This window comes from Zootermopsis nevadensis, unplaced genomic scaffold (assembly GCF_977971745.1).
Source record: "Zootermopsis nevadensis isolate Lab colony 2312 unplaced genomic scaffold, Znev_1.0 Znev_ptg000024l, whole genome shotgun sequence".
NCBI lineage: Eukaryota > Metazoa > Arthropoda > Insecta > Blattodea > Termopsidae > Zootermopsis > Zootermopsis nevadensis.
Window position 1 is genome coordinate 18955627 of NW_028259156.1, and position 16664 is coordinate 18972290.

At 37.6% G+C, this 16664-nt stretch overlaps 1 protein-coding gene across 5 annotated transcripts in view; it reads right to left on the reverse strand.

The window, feature by feature from the left end:
- LOC110835722 (uncharacterized) overlaps positions 1-16664 on the reverse strand; it is a 38113-nt gene that overhangs the window by 2099 nt on the left and 19350 nt on the right. For 2 of the 5 annotated variants that reach the window (XM_087355171.1, XM_087355172.1), the window contains 21 exons: positions 14565-14723; positions 14002-14115; positions 13469-13598; positions 13075-13267; positions 12210-12350; positions 11193-11295; positions 10681-10822; positions 9881-10050; positions 9056-9164; positions 8032-8198; positions 7497-7632; positions 6256-6554; positions 5762-5935; positions 5014-5190; positions 4151-4354; positions 3685-3939; positions 3234-3406; positions 2707-2860; positions 2062-2323; positions 844-990; positions 38-191 (listed from right to left, as the gene is read on the reverse strand). In XM_087355171.1, the coding sequence (XP_087211297.1) occupies positions 38-191; positions 844-990; positions 2062-2323; positions 2707-2860; positions 3234-3406; positions 3685-3939; positions 4151-4354; positions 5014-5190; positions 5762-5935; positions 6256-6554; positions 7497-7632; positions 8032-8198; positions 9056-9164; positions 9881-10050; positions 10681-10822; positions 11193-11295; positions 12210-12350; positions 13075-13267; positions 13469-13598; positions 14002-14115; positions 14565-14723 (3563 nt within the window). Of the gene's footprint in view, positions 1-37; positions 192-843; positions 991-2061; positions 2324-2706; positions 2861-3233; positions 3407-3684; positions 3940-4150; positions 4355-5013; positions 5191-5761; positions 5936-6255; positions 6555-7496; positions 7633-8031; positions 8199-9055; positions 9165-9880; positions 10051-10680; positions 10823-11192; positions 11296-12209; positions 12351-13074; positions 13268-13468; positions 13599-14001; positions 14116-14353; positions 14507-14564; positions 14724-14823; positions 14949-14993; positions 15012-16664 lie in introns of those variants that run through there. The other 3 variants (XM_087355175.1, XM_087355173.1, XM_087355174.1) reach the window with 3 other exon arrangements.

Consider the following 16664-nt stretch of genomic DNA (forward strand, 5'->3'; position numbering starts at 1 on the left):
AGACTCAGAATTTAAGTAACATAATAAAGCCACCTACCCCGTCAACAGTGCAGATGCAGCTCGTGCAAGGCGTAGGGAATCCTGAGTCTCCGACAGCTACAGAACGGCCTCCAATCTGACAGCCTTGTGGAGTCTCTTTCCACACAGTAAGGTCAATATGAGGTAGTGAATGGCAGGGAACTCTGGGGTTCCTGAAAACAAGTTTACTGTCTGTCTACGGTAACAAACTGTAATCCTATAGATTCCCATCAGCTTCAGTGACTGACTTCTATTATTACTTAGCTTACCAGAAATTTTGTGGTCTGTTGATTGATTTCACAGTGACCTCAGACTGTGTTCCTTGGTACTGCTGCATCAGATGGGTTTAATATATCTTCCCCTGACAAAGGAATGTGTGAAAGGAAATAAAGGAAGTAAAAGAAGGTCACTTGAAAGTACTATTCCAGTATTAACCAGGAAAGGCTGAGGAATACTACAAAATCCTGTCAGGACAGCCTGTAGTTAGCTGAGAGCTGAACCAAGTTCCTCCTGAACATAAAGCAGGAGTGCTAACTGCTTGTCCATTATTTTTGTAAACATACGAATAACTAAAATACAAATGCTTCAATGTTACAAATAGAAAGTACACAACACTGCTAATATGAAAGACAGCCACTGGATCAATTGTATTTCAGTTTAGTCACAATCTTGGTGTTGAAATGAAGATGACTGTCTTTTGGGTTGTAGAGCTGTGTAGTCTGGTAGAAGTTAACAGTGTACTAAGAGTCTAGAAACCTTATTCTTTCTCATGATGCAGGAAGCTTACTTATAGTTCTTATGGTACACTGCAACATTAGTACTTACAAGAAATTGCTAGGCTGATCAAATGCAGAACGCTGCATGTCAGACTGAATGTCCATATTCTCACATAAGATCTTGGACAGCGTCATCTTGCGGATCTCTCCCAGTTGCGCCTCTGTGAACCTGATGATCTGGTCCTCATTTTCATACCTGCGTCCACATAAGGCACAGAACAGGACAGAATAAGACAATGAAAAGGACTTGCACCATGACCAGTTATAATTTATTGACATTCTTCATTAGATTAACCCACACATTATATTACATTCTAAATCAAATGTAGTCATTTGATGTATGGATCTTGGTAGTCACTTGAGCATATCAAAGGCTCCTAAATTACAACATCCGAGTCCAGCAAGGGCCATGCATTTACTTGTGTGTGATGCTGTTTCCTTTACAAATTGGATATCTACTAGTTTCAATGCAATACCTCTTTATGTGATAATGTCCTGTCAATAGATCAATCAGAATTCTTAGCTGGTTCCTCTAATCAATAATAATAATAACATGCTAATTCTGTCCTGTGGAGATCCCTGAATGAAACACTACACATGTTTTTGTGTGGTGGCACACATGGTCTCTTGCACTCCTTACAAAATGTTTGGTCACTTCATTTGACATATGGAACGGCAGTTCAGCCTTATATATGAACTCTGCGATTCTGTTCTTGCAGAAGAATTAGTAATATCATTGCACCATAATCCCCTATTTCCTAGTAACCATGAACTCTATTATGTTCTATCAGTTGCAGAACACACATTGTTATCAACATGATCATGTACTGCACCTAGTATCACGGTATATGGCTAAGATGAAACTTTTATTATCTATGATTGTTCATGTTATTTAATGATGCTCTGCCTATAACTTGAACTGGTACCTTCAGAATATAACTCAAACCTACTTTAGATGGTTGTAAATTTTCTTATATTTTCTGACTGTATGATTAAAAATATATACAAAACTTAAAAATGGTCGAATACCGACTTCCAGCAAATATAGACGGCTACTGACTTCATACCCCCACAAAACAACAACATGTATATAAAAGCAGAGAAGCCCTGTATACTACTGCCAAATAAAATAGTAAGAACAAATTTAACTACATCAGAATATTACAAGAGATTTATGAATGTGTGTGTTAGGCTAAGCCATGCTAAACCTTCTTGATTGTCTTAAACAAATAAAAGCACTTTCTTGGAAACTGTATGAACAACATACCAGAATCGATCACACTTCCTAAGCTGTCTGAACTGGATGCCAATAATACAAGCAAATGTTGGTCCCACTAGACCGCCTTGAAGTGGGCGTTCACTCATGCCACCAGGGAACAAGTCAATGTCATCCACTGTTGCGTAGATTTGCTTGAGACGCACTATCACTTCAGGAGGAATCTCACGGGAGAGGTCCTCAAAACCACTTGCTCGTTTCAGGTTGCACAGTGCACGGTAGTCATTGTATGGACGAATTGCATGGTCACGACCTCCACACAGAAATAAAGTGTCATAATGCTGTCTCATCACTGGATGCTACAAATCCCATCTACCTCACCAAATTTGATATGATCTTCCTAATATTATTTGGTAAATAGCACAAATTATGGAACTGCTCATTAATTACTGAGGCTGTTTCAATTACATGAACATCAAATCAGACTGAAAGATAATCAATAAACATGAGTAGCTAAGGATTTAGAATGAAGCATTTATGATTTGTATTTCCAAATATTTGGCTGAAGAGACTGAGGAAAAGCAGAGAAATCTTCAGTTAGGGTCACTGGCAACCCAGCCAAGACCTATGAGGAGCCTGTACTGTGTCCTTGCTATACCAGCAGTTCTCAGAGTGTGGTATAAATGCTAGCCTTACCTCTTTGAATGTTCAGTGCTATGAGGTCAACCCCTGAATGTGGAATGTGGCGATCCTCAAACAAATGGTTTGTGATCTCACCAGTCACAAACTGGTCCATGTTCTCCATGGGTGTGGACACCAGACCTCGTATTATCTCATCTATCATATGGACCTGGAATCACACTTCCTGTGAGTAGCAGTGTCTGTCACCAGTTAGTTACACACACTCCAAAGCCTACACCCCCCTGCTTTCTATATGTATTGTATCCATTTATCTGTCAGATTATCTACATGTTTTGCATAAGAAGACACTTTATTAATTATAATGAAATACAGCGTAGAATGGGTTAACACTGAAATTTGTTGCATGTATTTAATTTCGGTCCTTTCCAATTCAGTAAAAGCTCTCTGTTTTATACAATTCAAACAAAACCTTGTAACCAGGATGGAATGAGCTCAAAATCAAAGCCAAGGACTGGGAAAGTGGGTTGCTCTTTGCAGTTTTTCTGTAACGTTAGATAGAAGATGAGTGGCTACATAAGTACCTGATAAATGATGTCAGGGTTGAAGAAGCCATCTCGAAGGAGGATTGGGGGATCAACCACCTTATATGTTGGACTTAGGCGTGGGATGTGTGGACGTAGCAAACTGTGTCCAATTCTGAATGCTGCTGCTGCAAATTCATTAACAATGTTGGGGTTGCATGTTGGGTTGTATCCTGTAACATTGATGTTATGCAGGTGAAAAAATATGTCTATGTCATTATGAAGATGGCTGTCTCTTGAATTGCTGCACCATGTTGTGTGGTGTAAGTTTATTGATGTTTCAGAGGTCCTTACTGCCTCCATCATCACCACCATGATGATGGAGGCAGCAAGAAAACCTCAAATCCTACTTAATTTGTCATTATGTTTTAATGTCAGATATATTTCTGTTATTCACACAAGAACACAAGATATTAATATTAAGGTGTAAGAACAATTCACAGGCACTCACCTTTGTAATATCCTTGAGGTCTGAGTTTCAGTTCATACAAGTTGATGGCATTCCAACCCAAGATGCGAGGTAGAAACTCATTGTAGGTAATGTGTTGCGCCACAGCTGTTAAAATGCGACGACCGTGTTGGTAGAGGCGCTCATCGTCCCAGTGAGGATTCACCACATGCAGTCCATCTACAAGGTGGTTGTGCTCGCGCATGAAGAGTGTGTGGATAGCAGTGAGGGCAGGCTGTTCACTGGCACGGCCATCGCCTGTGTCATCATAGATGGGAAATTATTAGGGCAAGTTTTCTTCCTAAGGTAGGTAGTGAAAGTTGTAGCTAAGACAGTCAAGAAGACCTGTATCTTATAAAGGTAATTTAATATAGACTCAATAGTGTCTGATGGCTTCACATTTTTATAGCATTCTTTATGTCACTCCATTATCTGTAATACTGTATTCTAAGCTGGATTTCTCACATACCTGCTATGAAACAGTATCCTGATGGAGCTTTACATTCTGGGTGGACCGGAGACTGTGGCAGTAAGTCTTTCCCTTTGACAGGGTGTCGTGTCACATTGAGGCGACCTCCGTAGCTTCTCAAGTTTCGGGCCATACAGGAATGCTCCCCATATATTTGAGATGTGTCAAGGAAAGCAGAATTCTGGTTGATCTGCTCACGTGCACCTATGCACCAGTAAGCAAACCATCTCTTATTCAATCAGCTGTCCTAAAGACATTATAAGAACTAGTTGAAATCCACAGCAAGAAACAAAGCCTTTCAGATTTCATCTTCGCAGCCATCACCATAAAGTATATCTGAATTTTTATGTTAGATAAGACTGTAAGAACATAAACATCACTATTGAAATTCAATATGATAAACTACATAATGTGTTAAATCTGAATGCTTTGGTAATAAAGTGTTGCCATACATGATTATTATTTTTGGGATGCTGTTAATTGTCATAAGGGTTTGAGATTAGCTCTATCCAATGGGTATGGCTGATTAGGAAACTTCCACCTCTGTCTACTACCTGATGACAAACCAGTCTCCAAAATGTCAAATTTGAGAGAAACAAGAGTGTGTGACCAAAATATAATAATCATGTTTATGTAATGTATGTATGTGTGTCTATGAGAAGATGGCTTTTGAAGAGCATGAGTTTGAGGATCATAATTACCACTTCTAGATATTGATATATGCACTGTAAACTTTGACTCAGACTTCCTGTCACAGTTTAATACAAATGTGTATAGTATGCATTTGGATTCCAAGCAAAATTTGTGAACAAATCTTCTTTCAGAATCTGATGTTACATAAATTGAAATCAACCTCTGCTTACCGAGATGCTGTTGTCCTGGGAGTGATCTCATGAATGAGAAGCACACCTGCTCCCCAGTAGTGCGGTTTACTTGAGGATAGTAGTGGTCCCCACGGGGCACAGAAATTGGCATGCATTCAGGGTGAACTGTGCGAGGTGAGTCACAGGCACGACAATCAGGAATGGATGCGAAGAATCCTGCACCATGAGTTACAACATTTGCTTCTGAAATCTATAATGATTTAATGAAGTCACACATACCGAACATCTTCGTCTTTTATGGGTTAGGCCCTCTGGCCTCTTCCAGTTCAGAATTAATTCTACAATATTAATTCATTTAGACTTTTAGTACGTCTCCTTGGGCATGGTACTGAACCATCTGAGGGCCTATGTCAACATAAGAAAACTGTAATTTTTAATTAACCAATCCAAACTTTCATGAAATCCAAAGGTTCATTACTGCATTCATAAGATCCTGACAATTGAGCCTATACTCAGGCAGATGTATCCAGTCCACAACATCATATCTTGCTTCTTTGAAATTAATTTTAATGTTATTCCCATCTTTACCTAGGCCTCTCAAACAGTATTTTTATTCAGATTTTCTAATCAAAATTATGTAAGCATTTCTCTTTTGACCATGAAGGCTAATGAGGTATGCAAAATTCTATAAATAATTTTGAATACATCTATACTCCATTGGAGTGCATCTATCAACTTTTGTTTCTGAAGCTTTAGTCCCATTTCAACTTTTAACCATATACTATACCTATTTGCACAGGTGTGAAGGTGATATCATGGTCAAGGAACTGAGCAAACTGCATCAGCATGAGACTGTATCTGTTGTGCAGGTTACTAATATCAGCATGGATCATTGTAGACACAAGTCGTGGAGAAGGTAGGGGTCTTCCTGTCACGGAGTTGAGACGTGGACGATTCACATCTGAAAATACAACCTTAATGAGAGAGAGAGAGAGAGAGAGAGAGATCTTATAGCTAGAAGAAACCATTTATGTATCTATGCAGTGTCTCTCTGTTAATTAACTTTATCACCATTAGAATTTATAACTATTTGAAGCATTGCATCTGTTTTGTTGATTATTATCTGTGTGAAGAACAGATTGTTATCTCAAACAAATGAACAAGTCCAATGCTGAATGTAAGATAGCAAGAAACATGATTCAACATCTTTGTACTCCCAAATGGAATAACTTTCTATACTTATTCACATGCATGTACATTGCAGACTTTATTATGACTTGCCATCTTCATATGCTGGTGACAGGAGTCGAGCAAACGTGGAGATTGACTTCCCAAAGTTTGGGTTTCTCAAGCTGTTGCACCGACCCGTGATAGTCCGGAATTGTGACTGTGCATCACAAGGTCCACTGTCATCAGGAGAATTGCAGTCAGGTGAAGTGAGTGGGGCTGATATAAAAGAAGTGATGTCCACATTCTGTAGACCATCACTGAAGTCATCATTGAGAGAATCAACTGGGAAGTTGAGGATGTTGTCTCGGCCTGAATCAAACGCTTGTCTTCTCCGTCTCTGTGCTCTAATACTGGAACAGCACACACATACATTGCAGTCACAGTACAATCCTCTTGCCTGATGCTCTTTGTTTCCCTACCTTTGGTCTGGCATGTGACCATAATTGGCTTTATAGGGGAAAAGAAATCCAAGGCCACTGCCTTCTGTTGCTTTACAATGGTTCAACCTTTATGATCTGTATGTCAGGATTTATGCACATAACATGGTGTTTTAAATGCCTTATTCCTACATGAGAGGATTAATGCATATTCATAAGCAACCTGTGTCCATGGAGATAATTAATATAACATTTACCTGTATGGTGAACTTCTGTAAAATGACTAGCTATGGACTGTGTGATTACAACTTTACTCCTAACAGGGACAGGAATTTCAGTTCAACACAATGTACAGGCGTACTCTATAGCCTAACCACTCTTGCCGTGGGTAGAATTGCCACACAAAGAAATTAACCAATTACCTCCATCTAGTGCTGAACACACTCCTTCAGTGATGCGGCACCCATAACAACTTCACAGTTTGCCTTTCACTGAGCATGCAGCTTGTTACTTCTCTCCTCAAGGAACTCAATAATGGGAAACCAATGTTTTCTTTGATGAGTAAATTCATGGAACAGAGTCTTTCTAGAGTACCTGACAGTCACTCAGCCAGTCAAGAATTATTATTTACATGTTAACTAAAGTTTTCAAAGTTTTTAACAAGGAGTACAGAACTTCAAGATACTGCATAAGTTTACAGGCCACTACATTGGCATCGAAAGTAACAGAAAGTCAAACTCTATCAACATAGGGTATCATTTTCACACAAAGATTGATGAAAGCAGTCAGTATGTATAATGTTGATGTCTCAAACTGAAAAAGGTTACAGATGTACAGATGAAGCTTACTGATATTGCTTTGAAGAAGGAATAGGGTTGCTTTGGAGAGTCCAGCAAACACCAGGCAGTAGCTTACTTATTAAGAGAGATCATGAGCTCCTGGGAAGTGTACTCAAGCAGTATGGATGTGTTGGCCAGCATAAGTGCCTGCTTGTTCGCTTTGCTGAATGCAGCAGCAGTTCCAATGGGTGACTTTGGATCAACACCTCCATCTATAAGTGAAAGTGCGAAACAAACATTTACTGAACAAGCCCACAGTGTACTATTTTCTGAAGGTCAATTACAGCTGACTATTCATAAAATTCAGTTTTAGTTTGTAAATTATATACTACTGTGATAACCAGTAATATGGTGAAGATTACCACCAGACTGCTCTTCTTATACGGTAATCCTATGTTTTGATTGGGAATGTCTAGAGGAGGAAGTGATTACAGTCTCATTTATGGTAAAATCTTGGCATTTTCTTGGAAGGACATGTCAAATCAGAAGTACAGTTGTCCAAGATTCAAACTGAGTAAATTCAAAACAAAAACCTAAGACTATACTACTGAGCTAACCTGATTACTATTACCAGCATTACACAAGCAACAATTATAAATAAAATTAGTTACTTTTGGCCCAAAGATCATATTCTCGCTGTCTGCGTAGTTTCACATCAGTTTCAGCCTTCTCCACTGCCTGACTTAACATTTCATTTGATATTTTCATTGTTACATCCTTCTCAAGCCATGGAGACAAGCCAAGGGTTGGTTGCAATGAACAGGCAATCCGCACATTGCTGTGTACAAAGTAGAGCGAGAATGTTAAATCCACATGAAAATTACAAATTAATATACAGTGTGGACCAAACACTATATTCAGTTAAGTACTGAACCGAAGAAACTGTTTCCCTGTTTCTGTTTTCTGACACTGTAATGTGCTTACATTTCTTGAGTAAAAAATTATAAGTTTGCTTTAATACTAATATATTCCTTTACAAGATGATCAAAGCCCTACTCGCCAAACACAACAGATTTTAAACTGCTGTCCAGTTTTCTTCCTTAAAACACATAATCTGTTCAGTATACTGCAAAAGATTGTAAACAGTCATTTTTCTGTTACCTTGGTGAAGCAAATTGTCTGTTGCCACAGAATGGCCAATGCTGCTTCTATAAACCATGTAAGTGCTACCATAATAGCAGTAGTATATTCTTGAAGACAGGCAGACAATAATAAAGTTAGGAAGTATATGCAAGGCATAATAATTGTAATGTTTTCCAGAATTTGACCATTGATCCTTACGAAAGGCAGAGGAATTCCCCAGATAGGGATCTCCTCAATATTCACAAATTTTAATGAAAGTAACCAGTTTCAAGTCTCGTGGAAATCCATTCAGATCTTCTCCATCATTACATACAGACTTTCAGATGGACAGACATAGAGATTTTTAACATACACCCTGCAGGGCTGTGAATTCACCTAAAAATATGTGTTAGTCTGTATATAACATAAACCCAGTTTATGTATGTTCTGAATTTCTAATCCAGTTTTCATTGTTTCAGAACTCTACAATGACAGCCAACATTTTCACTAAATAAACAAAAATATGTTGCAATCTTGAGCATTTGTTTCACTTGTTATGGTTGTGCATCTTACAGATAGGGGTCCTCCTGCACAAACACTTGGGACTGCACTTCGTCCAGGCCAGGCACGTTACTGCACAGCAGTCCAGCCAATGTCACCTTGCGCAGCTCTGCCAATTGTTCTATAACAAGCAAACATTGTGTGTACCAGGAGCCTTGAATGAGGTTCGGTAAGGTTCAAATTAGAATTCAGTGCCTGTCATTTGCCTCAGTCAGGAATATCACAGTTGAAGATATGAAGCTCAGAATTTGGAAATTATTTTGTGGTTTCATTGAGAATGAAAAGTTTATACTGTATATGTGTGTAAATGTTTGGCCTGCAATGAATAAAACTCTACCACTGTTAAAAATTCCTTTTGATTGTGGAATTTCAGAAAATGTTACAGTTTCATTATATAAAATGTATTGCTCACTTATTTTGACATGTGGAACAGAAATCAGAATGCAGAGCGATATAAGAAGATTGAATATAGTAGATGTGATGCTATGGAGCATTAATAAATGAACAGAATCCAAAACAATGACATTACAAAAGGTCTGAGAGTAAAAATACTACAATAAAATTTGGTCAAATTGAGGATAAAGTGTTTTGGATTTATGTCATGCACAAAAGTAAGTAGAATTCCAGAATTTCAGTAGAATTTCAAACATAAAGATGGCAAAATTTTACAATCACACAGCCTAGGTGAAGAAAGGCATGTGAAAGATAATAGAGAAAGTGTGTAATACAGACCAGAGGGGTCCATATGAAAGGGCAGAGAAGCATGGCAGGAGCTTTATCACATGGATGACAATGACACTAGAAACAAATGATAACACAATGTGAGATAATGGTTACCTCGTGAAAATGATGATGGAGGTATATCATTTTCATACCAGAACCTATCACTGTTGCGAACACTGATGAACTGGTGTACCAAGAGGCAGGTGAATGTCGGTCCAAGTACCACACCAAACGTGGGGGTCTCCAAAATGCCTCCCACAATGAGATCAACATCCTCTGTATTGCTGAAACAACATGAGCACTGTTTCAGTGTGTAACATTATTGTACATTGGATGTCACTAGAAAACTAAGAAAACTTATACATACTTCATGTTTAGCAATCTATAAGTCTGTAGTTTTAATTATACAACACTGAAAACTGAATGTCACAGCTGGGTGGTGTCAGGATGAAAACTTGACCTGGAGATTAGTTATCCTCAATGAGGCTTCTTGTGTTTTCCATAGTTCCTCCAGGCAAATGTCAGCATACTGTCTTAAAATAAACCATTATCACTGCTTGCCATATCCTTTCCAATCCATTAATCATCTTAACATTCAATATTATGTAATCTGAGTTACAGACAGTGTCATTAAATCAATCACAAACTATATAATAGTAATACTGGAAAATGAAATCTCATATGAAATATTAATGACTATAAAACCACATAGGGGCACATTTCTAGTACAAAATGTTGTAAAACTGAGAGAAGTACTACAGGATAAAGAATTCAGTAGTGTCCACAGGTAGTGGATATTGCCGGAATAGAGTTAGCACATACCTTAATTTGTTCCACTTGCCATTTATTATTCTGAATTCTTGAATTAATCACCTCCTACTATAAAGTTTGACCACACTATTATGTATACATACGTGTAAATTCTGTGCAGTAATTTTTTCATACTGGAAGAGAGTGGTTGTGAGAGGCTATGGTTACATTTTTGCAGCCAGTGCTGGTAACTTGGTAGCCCATGGTCACGTCCAATGTGCACAAGAAGTGCTCCTCTTTCTGTTCCTGTAACATGAAATGTTTGTCTCATAAAGCTTAAACACTAGTAAACTCTGCAACATATATAACTAAGAATATATCCAAGTTATGTTTACCACTATAGCAGTTTGCATGTGTGTCTTGAGAAATTCTGTATTCTTGACTGTGTGAGTAAAAATTATTTATAAGTGAATGACATCTAGCAGAAGCTTCTGATCTGATAGCTGTCCATATATGCCGACAGTAATGGCAGAATAATAAATTCAACAACATTTAAACATATCAATCTAGTGCAGGGCAGGACCATAGCCATTCTGCGTTGATACAACATTTAAGCAGTAAACGGGTTAGTGAAATATCTGTAATGTAAAGGAACAAGAAGTGTGCAAGTCCATACCATCTTTCAGAGCAGGAGCTATGTGTAGACTGGGCTGCTGTGCTGGGGTTCTCAGTGTTAACTGTACCATGTGCAGGTATTCAGCCATGTGCGTGTTGTTGTCCTGCAAATAACCAGAGAAACATGACTGATGTAAGTATTCACTGACTAAATAGTAATTTGCGAATTGCCATTTTGCCAAAAAAAATCCCTGTTTTTATGGAACATGAAAAGCTTGCCATTGGATTCTATCATGAGCCAGTACAATTCAGTCCACACTTTTACAATATATTTTTCTAAGATTCTCCCACCTACAGCTGGGTCTCCCAAATGATATCTTCCTTTCGAATTTTCTGAAATAACCTATACTCATTTTTCATTTCACATATACCCTATCCATCCTCTTTGATTTGATCAGTCTAACATTATGTGAAGAGGACAAATTCTGATCATTATCATCATATAACTTTCTCCATCTATCTTATGTCTACATATTAAACTCAGAACTTTAGGTTAGGTTCAAAGTGGTTAGGACATGCTGCACTTATTTTGTTCAGAAGGAAAAGTTCTCCATATTTGATAGTGTGTACAGCATTCTGTTAAGGTATGTTAAGAATTTTTTTTAGTAATCATCTACTTGCTCATTCATTTAATAAATTATAGTTTCTTTGATATACCTGCATTTCTCATTATGTCTAATCTCATACATCCCTTGCCACATCTTAAAAATTTAATTTCTGCTGTCTGAGTTTCAGTAATATTTTTGTACTTCTTAACCCAATTTCTTACTTCTCTAGTATTCTCACTCATAAGAAGATGATCACTTCACATCACTAAAAATTTAAGATAATGGAAAAAAAATTAACTTAATTCGTGAAGGCCACCGCCATGATTGCATCTTCAATGTAGTTTTCAATGTAAGTAATTTTTTAACATATTCTGTTTAGAAATGTTTGTTTTATGAAACTAGGAAGATGTACCACTGTACATCCAAAATTCACATGTTATTTCATACTGTATATGCAACTCTGTACTTACTAGCTCAGGTGGAATCATGGAGAGGAACACTTGCAGTGCAGACATAGCAACACCATTAAATGTCCCTGCTTGGTTTGAACTGGAGTATCCCATGTAATAGCCCTGGTCCTTCAGTTTCAGTTCTGGCATCTCGGTGGTAACCTGTTGACATATATCAAGTGTCATATCTCATATCCCCTAGAATACAAAATATTTCACATGAAATTTACCTCTAAAACTGATAACATAAGATTATGACAAGAGACAAGACACTTGGCAGCATGAAGTACATAAACTGAAAGCATAACGAGAGGCCATTGTCTGTTCATCTGTCCTTATGCTTCATCTCTAATAATACTGAATGGATTCTTGTCCCCCTCCCCTCCCCACCGCAACAGAAAAAAAGAAAAGACTGTGTTTTCTTCAAAGATCCTTTATAAAAGATATCAAGGTTCAACAGTGACTGGCGCCAGTGATGTTGCCATCTGATCTCTTTGTGTGGGAACTAAACTTCTCAGACTGTGGACACATATTTCTATGGATCAGGATATTAATTGCTTGTATCTCATCACACACATGCTACAAGAGGAAGAAAAATGAAAAGGAAAAGACAAATATATTTACTACATCATCTTCATATTTCTACTGTCTAGAAATTATATTCAAGATTGAATCTGAAAGGGCTGTGCGATTACAAGTGTTTGGATGTGGAATGTGCTAGTTTACCAAGTGAGCTCCTTGTTATACAAAATTCAAAGTCCCTACCCCTTCATTTATTTTAGGTGTAAATATTCCCTGAGTGCTGTTCCCAGACACTAATATATTATTTTCTTCTTCCCATAATTCATCTTTTAAAACACAATAACAGAAGACAGCTGTGACTTACCTCTCCAAGCAATGTTGGCAGGAACTCTTTGTATGTTATATGTTGTATCAGTGCTATGATAATGCGTCGTGCTTCTTGGAACAGAGTCTCATCATCCCAGTGCTCGTTCAGTAATGCCAGTTCTATGGCCACTCGATTGTGTTCCCTCAGCAATGTAGCATAAAGTGTTCCAACACCGGACGCCTCATGACACCTGTGTATGTTCACAAAATGTGCAAGAACTAAATAATATACTCTCAATTATCTGGGCAAGAGGAAGTATAAATAAAAATTACTGCAGTTTTACAATGCACATCATCACTTACTGCTGGAGTAAGATGGGTTCAAGTGAATGTGTCTGTTATGTATAAATAAATATTTTGTAAGGAAATATACCCTATGTTACAGTTCTTACCTTGAGCAGACATCTAGGGTAACACGTCCCCCATTCAGAGTGCGTAGTGACTTTACAGCATCTTCAGTACTCCCATAGATATCAGATGCATCAAGGAATGCTGTTGCCAGGTTCATTTGTTCCCTGTGTTCTGGAAAATTGAACATTGGTGTCTTACTAGTGTGTTGATGGTTTGAATACTGTGAACATGATAATGCATCTTGTTGCCCCATAAGGTGAGGAATTTTATCATCAGATGAGTGACTGGCAGCGTCTGGAAAAGAACTCTGCTCCACAGAATTTCCTAATGAAGTCTGGGGTTACTAAATACTCAACAAGATTCAGCAAGATAAATGAGTGTCTGACTGACTAATTAATCTGGTGTAATAAATTAATGGTTTTAACACAATGAGATCCTCAAAAAAATCATAAACACATTTGAGACTAACAGCATCACAAGCTAGAAGACCAAAACTGACATTTCCACTGCCATGAGAAGAAAATACCTCTATTAAAACCAGTTTTAGTGATGTAAACATAAAAATTTGACTAACCAAACTGGCATTCCTGTGACAAAACAGGAGCAGAACGAATGTGGCTGTGGCAGCTATCTGCATTTCTGAGAGAGTTGCATTCATGGTGCTGGTAGTTACAGCAGTCCACAGAATCTGCACAGAGTTCAACACTTTCAGTCATACCCTCAAATATCATGATGTGCTTTCTTTGTATCAGGCCAGCATATAGTAAGAGTAACCAATCCTATTACAGAAGCCACTGCATCAATATGATGGGAGGCTACAATAACGAACATAAATGTGTGATTTTTAACTGTAATCCTCTAAAGTTCTCCATTGGACTCAGGAATGATGTCATATAGGGGTATGTACACTATAATTCATGACTTACAGAGCCAGTCATTGGGACCCCTTATTCCAGGACCACAAACCATTGCATTTTATCCTGACTGTAGTAATGCCTCACTGTGGGGGTTACATTACTACATATCATTAACAGACTTGTAGGATTTGAGGTTTTCACAAGAAGATTGCTGTCCTCTGGGTTATTGCACAGTGTAGTCTGGTAGATTTCCACCATGAACAGACTTGTATTGTCCCACCTGAGTTCAGAGTAGAAGCCAAGTCCTTCAGCACCATATGTCCCCACACTCCAAGGAAGTTAGTCACATGTTCATGGGGCTGTGCCTTCAAGCTGTGAAGCTCTTTGGTTACTTTGGCTGGAGAGGGTAGTTGTTGCGACTCTTTCTGGGTAGTCACTCCTGAAACAGATCAGTTGGTATTAATTGAATTTTGCTTATTATTTAGTCATTCCTTAGATGATAGTGTATAATGAGAATCTGCATAATTTATACTCTTCACCAAATGTTATTAGGATGATGAGAAAAAGGTGCAGATTACATCTCATAATCATACAGTGATTGAGGAATTCTTTTTTTCCTCTTGAAGTGATATTAAATTTAATTTTACTTATATTCTATTTAAATATTGATTTTACACACGTAGTTTACTAAGTTTACGAATATATGTACCAGATGGCAGGATACTTCACATTCTCATTGAATCGTAGTTGACCAATGGCAGATCGCAGTACATGCATAATATGATTGGCAGTGTTTTCTCGACGATCCCGCCATTTTCAACTATTATGGTCTAATTCAACAAGTGTATGTGTATTGATTTGAGCTACTTCTACTTATTTGTTCCTGTCTTCATAGCGTGACAACTTTACTTTTCAATATGTAAGTACTAAATTAATTTTGAATAAGACATGAGGAGTATCTGCCAATATTTTTGAACAAACAGTACAGACTGTCAGCAAGTGATGATACATGTCGAAAGGTTACTAGCCCGAGAAATTGTATTAAGGTTATGAAACTTTTGCAGAGTCCTGTGTTGACAATTTTCATCTGTAAGTGTAATTAAATTATATTTTACTCTTGGAATCTTATTACATTTACATCGTATATTTGCATATACGGTGCATTGAGTTACATTTACGAATATAGATACCAGATGGCAGTACACTTCACTTTCTCATTTGGCATATCTTCACCTGTACCCTAGATGGCAGGGTATGGTTAATTTGGATGCTCATCTTCTTTCGACAAACGCGCCCTTTCAAACATTTTGGTGTAACTATCACGGTCTAATTCAACAAGTGTATGTGTATTGATTTGACCTACTTCTACTGATTTGTTCCTGTCTTCATAGCGTGACAACTTTACTTTTCAATATGTATGTACTAAATTAATTTTGAATAAGACATGAGGAGTATCTGCCAATATTTTTGAACAAATAGTACAGACTGTCAGCAAGTGATGATACATGTCGAAAGGTTACTAGCCCGAGAAATTGTATTAAGGTTATGAAACTTTTGCAGAGTCCTGTGTTGACAATTTTCATCTGTAAGTATAATTAAATTATATTTTACTCTTAGAATCTTATTACATTTACATCGTATGTTTGCATATATATATATATATATATATATATATATATATATATATATATATATATATATATATATATATAGTGCATTGAGTTACATTTACGAATATAGATACCAGATGGCAGTACACTTCACATTCTCATTTGGCACATCTTCACCTCTACCCTAGATGGCAGGGTAGGCTTAATATGGATGATCATTTCTTTCGACAAACGCGCTCTTTCAAACATTTTGGTGTACTGTACTGATTGTATCCACTTCTATTCATCCATTCCTATCTTCATAGCGTGACAACTTTACTTTTCAGTGGGTAAGTACTAATTAAAAAAAAGATGGTAGACACACCTCAACCGAACATAGGAGTATAGTAGTCATGTTCTTCGGATAAAGGCGCAGTTCAAAGTTTCCGTGTAGTTCATGGTCAGGTCCTATTTATTTTACATAAGTTAATGTCCATCTTGATTTTACTCTAATTTGCTTTAATTGCAGATGGCTGTATTCTGGGTTTTCGTGCCGCGTAGTCTGGTAGAAGTTTACGAACGTTTCAAAGGTTCTTGTTGCCTCCATCATCAGGGTGTTGGTAAACTTCTCCCAGACTGCACAGCGGTACAACACAGAAGATAGCCATCTTCATACTCGCCGCCGCGAAAACCTCAAATTCTACTTTGTTACATTGTGTACGTTATAAATGACTTCCTATATATGACGAAACACATACAACTACGATACATTTCACCGGTTATGTGCCCTG